Source organism: Taudactylus pleione, unplaced genomic scaffold (genome assembly GCF_031769625.1).
Source record: "Taudactylus pleione unplaced genomic scaffold, aTauple2 ptg000133l, whole genome shotgun sequence".
Lineage (NCBI taxonomy): Eukaryota > Metazoa > Chordata > Amphibia > Anura > Myobatrachidae > Taudactylus > Taudactylus pleione.
Genome location: NW_028284535.1, coordinates 797,867 through 810,929, shown reverse-complemented (window position 1 = coordinate 810,929; position 13,063 = coordinate 797,867). Strand labels below are relative to the sequence as shown.

At 48.3% G+C, this 13,063-nt stretch overlaps 1 protein-coding gene across 2 annotated transcripts in view; it reads left to right on the top strand.

The window, feature by feature from the left end:
- Positions 1–13,063, top strand: part of LOC148523438 (uncharacterized) — a 70,656-nt gene that overhangs the window by 44,695 nt on the left and 12,898 nt on the right. For both annotated transcript variants that reach the window (XM_088473233.1, XM_088473232.1), the window contains exon 3: positions 8,940–9,057. In XM_088473233.1, coding sequence (XP_088329359.1) covers positions 8,940–9,057 — 118 coding nt within the window. The remainder of the gene's footprint in view (positions 1–8,939; positions 9,058–13,063) is intronic.

The window sequence follows — 13,063 nt, the reverse complement described above, 5'->3', positions numbered from 1 at the left end:
ACCCAGCTAAACTGTGGGATACGATTGTTGTGGTCAAATGGGACATTTTTGCCCCAATTGAAGGGTCTATGTACTAAGCTGTGAATGGAGATAAAGGGTCTGATTCAGACCCGCTGCGCGTGCGCGAGCCCCGGAGCGAGTGAGAACTTCACCCGCCCCGGTTCACGCTACAAAATGGGGCGGCTGTCGATGTTGATCGACAGCTCGCCCAGTTTTGTAGGCGGGGAGGGGGGGGGTGACTGGACAAATGGAGGCGTTCCCGAAGGCAGCCCTACTGACACCACTCCTGATGTCAGTAGTGAACTTCCTGCTTTATTAGAGCAGGAAGTCCACTTGGGCTTGCAGGAACTGAGACCCTACCACAAGGGTCTCGTCACAAGCCCAATAGTCGCGATAATCGCGACCATCGCCAGGCCGCTCGCAAAAGCTGTGGGTGGTCACCCACAGCAAAGCGAGCGGCCTGGAGGTGGATTTTTTTCAAAGTGAGCGCTCGCAAATAGCAAGCGTCTCTGAATCATGCCCAAAGTATCAACCGATCAGCTCCTAACTGTCATTTTTCAAACACAGCCCTGCAAACTGACAGGAGGTGATTGGTTAGTACTTTATCTCTGTCCACTTTATCAATCTCCAAGGCTAAAGTGGCCCATACACGGTGCGATATCACCATGTATGTTGACGGCCGATCTGATGCCCGACATATCGGGCGGTCCTCACACACGGAGCAAAGTGGTGGCCGATATGCTGGCACCTCCCTCACCCGCATAGCGCAACATGGGGTCGTACATCGCATCCCCCGATCGAGTGAATTTTTTCCGTAAGATCTGGGGATGCGATGTACGACCCCACGGGACGATATCATGCCCATACACGGTACGATATAGCAGCTATATTTTGCCAATCTGTCGGATCGGCTACTATATCGCACCGTGTATGGCCGGCTTTAGTACATAGACCCCTTAAACACTATTAGGGAGATGTATCAAGTCTTGGAGAGAGATAATGTGGAGCAGTTGCCCAAGACAACCAATCAGCTTTTAACTGTCATTTCAAAGACTGTGATAGATGAATGACTGTTGCAAGCGGATCCTGTTGCATTGGGAACTTCACTTTATCTTTCTTGATACATTATCTCACTTGCTACAATTTGTGCTGCCTCTTTTTTCACAAAAAACTAAATTCTTATTTGTACCACTGCAAAGTAACCTCTAAACCTTACATATACGGTCTGAGGGCTTCATTCAGAGCCGCTCATAAGCGGCCGCTCGCTCGTTCCGAGCGATGTTCGCACATCTGCGCATGCATATGGGTTGTAATACGCATGCGCGAACCAGTCAGTGCGGCCGAAAATCGTGTGCTCGCAAAATAGTGAATGCCTGCTAATTTGAGTGACAGGATGAGGCGTATGTGGGTGGTAACAGGGGAAGGTGCTTGAAAACGGGGAGTGGAGATCAGAACGCAGGCGTGCCAAAAGGTCAAAACGGGCGTTTTAACGGTGTGCATAATTAACAAAGCAGCGTCATCGACCACGTCAGTGGGGTGTCTTTTAGCCAAAACTGCTCGCATGATTGCGGTAGGAAAAACCAACCACAAGAATAGAGAGCAGTTCATACGCTGTTCGATGTACTCGATTAATCTATTAAATAGCGGACATGACGTATGATGCGAGCGGCCAGGGGGCAGTTTTTCAAAATAACGACCGCATGTTTTGTTCGCTCGTTCAGGCATAGAGGCGTCAACAGACCGCAAAGAGCGAACGGTTAATTTAAATAGCCAGCCCCTTTTTCTGAACGAGCGAGCGCAAATGGCGTCCGGCTCTGAATCAGACCCTGATTTCCCATTGCTTTTGCCTAGCCTCACAACTTTGAATTTCTTTTTTATTACTCATTTTCAAAACACTTTAAATCACATATATTCCCCTCAATAAAAAAAAACAACCCTACTTTGTTCATCAAGCATACGCATTCACCAACAGGGGGCTTCATTCAGAGCCGCTCGTAAGCGGCCGCTCGTTCATTCCGAGCGATGTTCGCACATCTGCGCATGCGTACGGATTGTAATACGCATGTGCGAACCAGTCAGTGCGGCCGAAAATCGTGTGCTCGCTAAATAGCGAATGCCTGCTATTTTGAGTGGCAGGAGGAGGCGTTTGTGGGTGGTAAAAGGGGAAGGTGCTTGAAAACGGGGAGTGGAGATCAGAACGCAGGCGTGCTTAAAGGTCAAAACGGGCGTTTTATGGGTGTGCATAATTAATAAAGCAGCGTCATCGACCACGTCACTTGGTTGTTTTATAGTCAGAACTGCTCACATGATTGCGGTAGGAAAAACCAACCACAAGAATAGCGAGCAGTTCATACACTGTTCGATGTACTCGATTAATCTCATAAATAGCGGACATGACGTATGATGCGAGCGGCCAGGGGGCGTATTTTTCAAAATAACGACCGCATGTATTGTTCGCTCGTTCAGACATAGAGGCGGCAACAGACCGCAAAGAGCGAACGGTTCATTTAAATAGCCACCCCCTTTTTCTGAACGAGCGAGCGCAAATAGCGTCCGGCTCTGAATCAGGCCCAGTGTTCTTTCACCAGCATTTTTGAAAAACCTTCAACACTGTCGTTCTCACACATACACTATTCTTACCTCATCCACACCGTGACCATGTTTTCCTCAAATTCTCACTTTACTCAGTGCCTACCTAATCCTTTATTCTGCCCCCTGTTCCCACCTCTATCCTTCCCCCCAGTCTCCTCCCCTTCTCTCCCCTCCTGTGTCTGTATGCCTGCCCTCTGCTTCCCTCCTTCTCCTCTAATGTTACTCCTCTTTCATTCTTTTCTCCCCCACAATGGTCCTACTACCCAACCACTAAGCTCAGCACCCTCCTCTCCCTCTCCCTATACCACACCTTCATCTACATCACACTAATCTCCCTCCCTTTCCTACAAATGCATCCAACCTCTCTTGTCTATTGATCACTTCCTTGCACTCCTGCCTCCAAGATCTCGCCCGTGCTGCTCCCTACCTCTGGTGCTCTCTCCCTCTCCGACTCTCCACCTCTCTACAAATCTTCAAACGGGCTCTCAAGACCTCATCCTAACCTGCTGCTTACATGCTTCTTCCTCACTGTCTACCCTATCTGTGTCACCCGTCTGTCTCCCCCCCACCCCCCTATAGCATGTAAGCTCTCACAAGCAGGGCCCTCTTCCCTTATGTGCTTTTCCTTCCCTCACTCATACGATCATCTACTCAAAACTCTCCACAAGGGCACGTAACACTTGGTAGCTGACGCCCTACTGCTTTTTTGAGTGTTATGATCCCTGCAGCAATGTTTATAAACCATGTTCTTATTCTGTATTGTCTTGTACTGTAAGTCGCTGTTTTACGAGTTTGCTCATTTGTTAATGTACTTTGTGAGGCGCTGCGGAACCCTTGTGGCGCCATATAAATAAAGGATAATAATAATAATATTAATAATACAACTCTCATTATGTGTGTTGCAAATCTAACACTGCCCATTCCTCAGCAAGCGCCATTCCAACAGTGAATTATGGGGTTGGCGGTATCATGGTGTGGGGATGCTTTTCCTCAGTGGGGACTGACTAGGCATCTTGTTAAAATGTAAGGACTGACGACGGATAGTGCAAAATAAAAGATGCTGCAAGACAACCTGCTTCCGTCTGCCGGAAAATTAAAGCGTGGGAGAAATTTCACCTTTCACCAGGACAATGGACCTCATTCAGAGTCGGTCGAAGCGGCCGCACGGTCGTACGCAGCCGATGTTAGCTTTACTGCGCATGCATACAGTTCGCAGTGCGCAAACTAGCGGCTACGATCAGAAATTTCTCTCTCCTTGAACACAGCCAGGTCGGTAGTTTGAATGACAGATTGCGGCGTTTGTGGGTGGTAATAGGGAAAGGTGCTTGAAAACGGGGGAGTGGAGATCCGAACGCAGGCGTGCCTCATTATGCGAACGGCGTTTTCTGGGAGTGCATAAATTACAAAGTAGTGTCATGGCACACGTGACAGGGGAGGTTTTACACTGAAATGATCGTAGAGCTTAAGAGAGGGTCAGGTCAACCTTTAGCTCTACGACCAGTTCCGATGGTATACGATGCTCGCGATTAATCCTTATGTAGCCGGAGATGACGTACTATGCGTACGAGAAGTGGGCGTATTTTTAGCGAACCAACCGCATACACCCCTTGGTCGGCCAGCTAACGATCCGACCTTAGGGACGCAACATGCGTGTGCATCATTTGCATATCCGGCCCCTTTTACTATACGACCGTGCGGCCGCAACGACCGACTCTGAATGAAGTCCAATGACCCCAAGCTCAAGGCCAAAACAACGCTGGGGTGGTCGAACAACAAAAAGGTTTATATGTTCCACAATGGCCAAGTCAATGTTCAGATCTCGAGCCAATCGAGAATCTGTGGCTGTATTTGGTAACTACCAGTCCGCAAGAGTCATCCGACCAACCTGAGCTACCTGGAGCAGATCTGCAAGGAAGAACGGGCAAGGCGGTGGTACCAAGTGCTAGTCTACACGGGTTGAATACTTATGCAAACATCATTTGTCAATTTTTTTTCTTTTTAGATTTTTGGGATACATTTTTTTTGCAAACAATAATGAGTTTGAAAAAAATAAAATAAAATGCCTTAAAAAGCCTGCGGATTCCCAATACAAATACTGACCCAGAACAATCTGTGTAAGTGCAATTTATGATACAGACAAATGTGTTGACTTTTTAGGAAATTGAATAGTTTTGCAATCCACTGTATATGGCATTTGAGGTATATTGATGACCAACACAGAGAAAACAATGAAAATATGGAGGAAAGAGCGGCATATGTCTCGGTTTCCTCTGGCTGGGTGCTTTGTGCAGATGTCCTTCGGGGCATTTGGCCAGAGGAGGGGTCGGCTGAGTGAGAGCACCCCCGGTGATGCTGGGCTGCCCCCGAGGCTAGTGCCTGCACTGTCAGATCCTCCTCTGTGACAGGGGCCAAGTGCTGCAGGACCCGGCTCCTGTCACTGAGGTGCGGCCCGCACTCCTCGCACCTCCATAGTGACGCCTCTGCGTCTCTGTACAAATTACAGCGGCTGTGGCATTACCATCAATTCTCAGTAACGCTTCGTACATAGATGCAGCCGTAACGGGATTAATGTCCACCTACGTGTCAGACCTATGGTGCCATTCAGAGCACTGGGGCTATACGTGTGTTAATACTGACGTCCTCGGAGCTCGATGTCAGAACATCATCTGATGTAATGCGACTATTACAATACACACAGAGCACCTGGGTTTCTATCGTTATGGGAACTCCCCACCTCACAGAGAAAGGTTCCATTCGGAACCCCAGTCTCACTAATAGGGAGAGGGGATGTCCATAAACGCGTCACACTTTCCACCAAAAAGTGTCATCAGTGATCGAGTCATATGACAGGTCAGTCTGTGGGTCGTTCCTAAAACCCTGAGCAATAAGGGGACAGGTGGTTTGGGTGGAAGCCAATCATAGAATCCTATTGTACACGCAGATTTCTTACCTTTCATTGTCCTTAAAACCGGAGTATTTTACTATGGCAGCCGCTCACCCCAGAGCCACGATGAGTGGCACATGCAGCCGTGTGCTCAGAAACCAGACAATTGATTTTATTAATCAATATTAAATGACTATGAAGGGGGAGCTGTGAGCCAATCATAAGCTGCAATCTCTTGTGATTGGTCCTCCCACAGGAATGTGATGGGGGGGGGGCTCTGGGATGAATGGCAGCATGGTACAGCCCTGGATCTCTGGCATACAGTGCTGCCCTTTCTCTCTCTCTAAACCAGGGGTGGGGAACCTCTGGCCCGCGGGCCGTATACGGCCCGCAAGGTGAAAACATCCGGCCCGGCCAGCTGTCAGTGGCAGCAGCAGAATCAGCGTAGTGTAGCGGCTGTCAGCGGCGGCAGGTAGCGCAGCGGGAGAGCGGGGATGTCAAGATTGTCATCTGTGGCAGGGAGCGCAGTGGGGGAGAGGGGATGACAGGATTGTCATCAGCGGCTGGTAGCCAATGACAGCCCTGACACACCCCTTCCCCCCGCTACGCTATCAGCGGCGGCAGGTAGCACAGCAGGGGGGAGGGTGTGTGTGTTAGGGCTGTCATCGGGCGGATTAGTGCAGGGGCTCTTGCCCTATCAGTGGCGGCAGGTAGCACAGGGGGGGATCAGGGTGTCAGGGCTGTCATTGAGTGGCATGCAGGGCTCTCTCCCCATCAGCGGTGACAGGCAGGCAGCACACAAGGGGGGGGGGAATCAGGGCTGTCATATGGCTGCCATTGAGCTGGTTAGTGCAGGGGCGTGCAGGGTCTCAACCCTAAAAGCGCGGGCAAGCAGGCAGTGTTGGCACAGCAGGGGGTGTGTACAGTCAGTGCTGTCATCAGGCTGGTTAGGACTGAGAGGACCCCGGGGCTGCCTTATCAATCTGCCTGTCACACATCCATAGGGACTGCCTCTCCAGACTCTGCCTGGCAACATACCAAAGAGAAGCAGCTACTTACAGCCATCGCATTAAGGGTGAGTTAATAACGTTTTTAACCAAATATAGGAGGCAAATTTTAAGTTAATAATTTTGTATGGCCCCCAAATGATTTTCTAAAAATCAAAATGGCCATTGGCAGAAAAAAGGTTCCCCACCCCTGCTCTAAACAGTCATAATTCAAGAACCTCATCTCCTCTCAGTCCTCAAATCCCCAACGTCTCTTCAACGCCTTCAACTCCCTCCTCCACCCACCCCCTCCTCGCCTCCACTCCTCGCTCTCTGCCCTTGACTTTGCTACCTACTTTACATCTAAAATTTACTCCATACATCAGGACAACATATCCCACCAGTCCCCCGGCTCTCCACCTCCTCCTTTCCCAGATCACCCCTCTACTTCCACTTTACCAACTCTAACTTTCTTCTCCCCTGGATCTGGAGAGGAAGTCATGTCCCTCATCCGGTCCTCCCCCCCTTCCACCTCCCCCCTTGACCCTATCCCTTCACGTCTCCTCTGCTACCTCTCTCCTTCTGCCTGCTCCCATCTTGCCCACCTCCTTAATCTCTCCTTATCATCAGGCACTGTCCCGTCTGCATTCAAACATGCCCTTGTCTCCCCCATTCTAAAAAAACCTACCGTTGATTCTAACACTCTCTCCAACTACCGTCCCATCTCTCTCCTCCCTTTTGCCTCCAAGCTCCTTGAGCGTGTTGTTTACAACCGCCTCACCACCTTTCTTTCTTCCCACTCCCTCCTTGACCCTTTTCAGGCTGGCTTCCCTTCTCTCCACTCCACTGAAACTGCCCTCACAAAAGTCAGCAATGACCTCCTTGCTGCTAAATCCAAGGGCCACTACTCCCTGCTCATTCTCCTTGACCTCTCTGCTGCTTTTGCCACTGTGGACCACCCTCTCCTTCTGCAAATCCTTCACTCCCTTGGTCTACGTGACACACTGCTCTCTCCTGGCTATCCTCCTACCTCTCTGACTGATCCTTCTCTGTCTCCTCTCATGGCTCTTCTTCTCCCGCACAGCCTCTTGCAGTAGGTGTTCCCCAAAGTTCTGTTCTTGGACCTCTCCTTTTCTCACTCTATACATCCTCACTAGGTGAACTCATCAGCTCTGTTGACTTCCAATATAATCTCTATGCTGATGATACTCAGATCTACCTTTCCTCCCCTGACCTCTCCCCCTCTCTCCTCACTCGTGTCTCCAACTGTCTCTCTTCCTGGATGTCCCAGCGATTTCTTAAACTTAATATGTCTAAGACTGAGCTAATCATCTTCCCACCCACCTACATAACCACACTTCCCACCATTTCTTTATCAGTTGATGGCACAACTATCTCCTCTAGCCCCAAAGTGCGCTGTCTTGGAGTCATCCTGGACTCCTCACTCTCCTTCAAACCACATATCCAGAATCTCTCACAGTCCTGTTGTTTTCATCTTAAAAATATTTCCAAGATTAGACCCTTTCTCACCCAGGATGCCACTAAAACCCTCATTGGTCATCTCCAGATTGACTACTGTAACCTCCTATCTGGCCTCCCCAACTCCCTTCTTTCCCCTATCCAGTCTGTCCTCAATGCTGCTGCTCGGCTCATCTTCCTCTCAAAACGCTCTGCATCTGCCTCCCCTCTCCTACAAGCTCTCCACTGGCTCCCCTTCCCTTTTAGAACCCAATTTAAGGTTCTCACACTCACTTACAAAGCCCTCAACCATTCCTCTCCCATTTACATCTCTGATATCATCATCCTTCACTCTCCTGTCCGCCCTCTTCGTTCAACAAATGCACGCCGCCTCTCATGCCAACTGATTACTTCCTCTCACTCCCGCCTCCAAGATTTTGCACGCACTGCTCCCCACCTTTGGAACTCTTTCCCGCTTCCCATCAGACTCTCCGCCTCTCTTCAATCCTTCAAATGGGCTCTCAAGAACCACTATTTCATCAAAGCCTTCCAGCTCTCATCTTAACTTGCTGCTACATACTCCTTCCTCCCTGCCTACCCCATCTGTGTCACACCTGTTTGTCCGTCCCTCCCCTTTAGAATGTAAGCTCTTACGAGCAGGGCCCTCTATCCTCTTGTGCTTCTCCTTACTCTACCTTCATCTACTTCTTACTCTCTACCAGGGCACCTAACACTTGGTTGCTTTGCATTGTTGCCTATCTGGGTGTTATGGTTGCGAATGTAGCAATGTATATTATCCATGTCCTGTATTGTATTGTACTGTACTGTACGTCACTGTAAATCAGCCTATTTGTTTATGTACTTTGTAAGGTACTGCGGAACACTTGTGGCGCCATATAAATAAACGATGATAATAATAATAATAATAGGCAGGTTGACGATGACAGCAGCCTAACGTAACAGTCACACTCACTATTACAGCGGATATTAATACTATGATCTCTCTCTCTGTGTGTCAGGAAGAAGATTTCCTCTCCCAGCTCACTGATGAAGAGAGAGAGTGTCTTCAATACTTACTGGAGACCATCGAATCACTGGAACGGGACCAGGATGAAAATATTAATATAAATGAACAAGGTAACACTCTATGCCATAGCATGCGGTAGTATTTTGATACATAAGAAAAATTAGGAAATCTGGATGATTTCGCTAAATGATTCAGCGGCCGATTCGGCCAGACCACGCCCCTTTTCCTCCTCTATCCCTGAATGCTCCTATTTCTTCCCAATCATCCTGTCAGTTTTGTTCTTGTGATCGACCTGTGATGGTACAAATGCGGTGGCTCCTTCAAGGTAGTGCAGGGAGAGGCGGCAGAGATCAATTGTGATGGTGCCCGCCGCCGTCAGTGTAATAGTGTGCGGAGTGTAGAGGTGATTTTCTGCAGGACCCACCCCCACGGTAGAGGATGGGGCTCTGATGTAGGCGGGGCCTGCTGTTCTGACAATCAGGAAGTGGTGGCGTCCCTAGGCACATGCCTAGTGGGAAATCCACCAATGGCGGGCACAACTCCATGGGTTTACCTATATCCTGCACATAGTGTTATATAATGCCTAGGAACATATGCTTTCTCATATATTAAGGTCAAATTAAAGTTAAAATGAAGAATTCACTCTAAAGTTATATTGAGATACCAAACATTCATCTACCCAGACCAAACATTAATAAAGAATAGGGCTTACCTGTGACTTGGCGTTCCCATGATCCCGCATGTCCCCCTGGCGCCTATCATGTACCCGCCATGCTTTTCTTGCTGCTGGCAAAAACATTCTGCCTGTAAAAGCAGATAAAATAATGACCCTGTATAATGCTGCATTAGTCACTACGTGGAAAGGATGATATGAAATGATCAGACAAGGTCTCCTCCCTTGGTATAGATTTAGCAGTGCACCTCCTGCCCCCTATTAGCACAATCATGGCGAGTCCTTTGTCTGGGGATGTACTGGCACCTGACTCAAAGTGAACGTTAATCTGATCCTGCTGTTCCCTATAGTAGCTGGGCTTTCGCTCTTCATGTGTGTGATATATTAAAGTAAGACTTTTACGTGTATTTACTCAATGTGTTTTTAACGGTATCATCCAGATGCAGCCTAACAAGCTATACATTAAACAGACGGATTAATAGCTCTTCTGTTGCTTTTCACGCCAACATTTCCCGACCTTACAAAGCCCTTTGTTCTGTGGCTTCCAGCCAAAACCCATAGACACTGAGGCCACCGGGATCATTTGTAGAAGAGTCAACGGGGAAAAATTGATTTTCTTACTGCATCACAAAATTCTTTTACCTGAATTATTCTCAATAATGGAATTGGGAACCGAGTAGTGGGATACTATGTCTGGGAAGGTATTTTTTGGTGGTCGTACAGGTGAGTTTGCAGGGAATTGGCGTGACATGCTTATATTGGGCATAGTTTGGACAGATCATGGTGCGGCCTAAGTTATCAAGATTATATCTATATCATTCTATATATATATATATATATATATATATATGTATATATATATATATATACTGTGTGTATATATATATATATGTATATATATATAGAATACATACACACAGTGTGTTTATTTTGCAAGTCAGCAAAGTTTCAGGCACAAATGGCCCTTTCTCAAGCTGTTACAAAAGTTCACGTTTGTCAAAATCACTCAAATTGGTTGAGCGTCTCTATTGGACAACCCGTGGCAAGCTGGTGTACATGTCTCAGAATGAGAGGCTAGTAGGGCATCCTGAGCCTTATAGTTCCACAATGACAGCAAAGCCACAGGCTTCCTAACTCTTGTCTGAAGTGATTGAAAATGTATATGTATATATAATATAAATATATATATATATATTATACTAGCTGAAGTAACCGGGTTTAAATCTTCATAATCATTACATTTTATGTGATGTCATCCAAATCCATCCAGTGGAAGGCGCAGAACAGACTCCCTGGGTCAAAGTTCTGCTCGGCACACTCCACCGTGAGGTCCGACCGGGACGACAATCACTCCATTAGGCACCCCAGACCAATTTCCACCCCTCTGTGAAGTTTTTATCCAAATCCATCCAGTGGAAGACCCAGAATAGGCTCCTCGGGTCACAGTTCTGCCCAGTGTACACCAACGGGAGGTCCGACTGGGACTTCAACCCCGCCCCTTGTATGTCTTCTGGGATCCAATGTTACCACTCTGTGAAGTTTTCGTCCAAATTATATGATGTTGTCCAAATCCATGCAGTGGAAGGCCCAGAACCGGCTCCCCGGGTCAAAGTTCTCCCCAGCATACACAAACGGGAGGTCCGACCGGGACCCTAACTCCTCTAAAACCTGGCCAGGACCCAACTGGTCCACCTCGCGTTGGTTTCATCCCAATCGGTGCCGGGGTTTCATAACCGGACAGGCGAACAAACAGACCAATGAATTGTATATATAGGATAAAACCATCAGTTGCTGCACACAGATAAATACTCAGAGTACAGGCATCGGGCTCATCAACATTTCAGTTGTATTATCAAGTGTCTTCAGGATGCTGAAGACAGTTAATAATACAACTGAAACGTTGATGAGACCACTGCCTGTATTTTTAGTATTTATCTGAGTGGCACTCCTGTTGGTTATTGGTGAGGAGTGCTCTTTTGTGGGGGCACCATCTCAAGATGTATGTCCAAGTGGAAATTGTGTGTGTATATATATGTGTATATATATATATATATATATATATATATATTATATATATGGGATCAGATGCAATCCCGACGCCGGAAGACCGGCAACTGAACATCCCGACAGGTAAGTATTTTTTAAGTATAACTAACCTAACACCCCCCCTAACCTCCCCCCACCAAGTGCCTAACCCTAACCCCACTGTAAGTACCTAAATCTAATCCCCCCTTCCCCATAGCCTAAACCCAAGTCTCCTGGGGGGGTGCCTAACCCTAACCTCTCCCCCGGGGTGCCTAAATCCCCCTTCCCCTAGCCTAACCCTAAGCCCCCCCTGGGAGCCACTAGCCTAACTCTCAACCCCCGCGGCTGTCCGCGCCTGCCGCCCGGCTTACCTTCGATCGGTATGCCGGGCGTCAAGCTCCTGGCATAGGTAAAATGACAGGCGTCGGAATTTCGACGCCTGTCATTAGACAGTTGGGAAGCCGGCATTTCGACCGTCGGCTTCCTGACTGAATCCCATATATATATTATATATATATATTAGGGGTGAGCGGGTTCGGATTTCTGAAATCCGAACCCCCCCGAGCCCCCCCGATCCGAGTCCGATCCGAGTCAGGCTCGACTTTTCCCGCCTGACTCGGATCTGAAATCGAGGCAAAACGTCATCATCCCGCCTTCCGAGTCTCGCGGGTTTTGGATCCTATATAAGGTACCCGCGTCGGCGCCATTTTCTCACTCGGCTGTGGACAGTGAAGAGGGAGGGTGGGAGTTAGGGCTGTGTAGTGTAGTGTAGTGTAGTGCTGCTGTTGTCCACTACTTCAAAGTCCATAGGGGCTGGCTGTGTTGTGCTGCTGTTGTTAATAGGGGCTGTGTCCACTACTTCAAAGTCCATAGGGGCTGGCTGGACTGTGTTGTGCAGTCAGTTCTCCATAGGGGCTGTGTCCACTCCAAAGTCCTGTGCAGTGTCCCAGTCCTAAAGGAGTGCTGTAGTGTTGTCCAGGGGGTGCTCTGTCCATCAGGGGTGCTCCCCCCAAGTGCTAAAAAAATAATATATTTTCTGTGTTTGTGAATTGTGTGCGCAGTAGCCGCACGTGCATCAACAAAGTAGTGCCAAGCGTGCGCCTGTGTCATAAGTAAAGGGCCGGCTGGCTTGACCGTTAAAGGGTGCTGTAACCCCCGAAAGTACACTCCAGTCCAAACCAAAAAAAAATTATTTTCTGTGTTTGTGAATTGTGTGCGCAGTAGCCGCACGTGCATCAACAAAGTAGTGCCAAGCGTGCGCCTGTGTCATAAGTAAAGGGCCGGCTGGCTTGACTGTTAAGGGTGCTGTAACCCCCGAAAGTACACTCCAGTCCAAACCAAAAAAAAAATTATTTTCTGTGTTTGTGAATTGTGTGCGCAGTAGCCGCACGTGCATCAACAAAGTAGTGCCAAGCGTG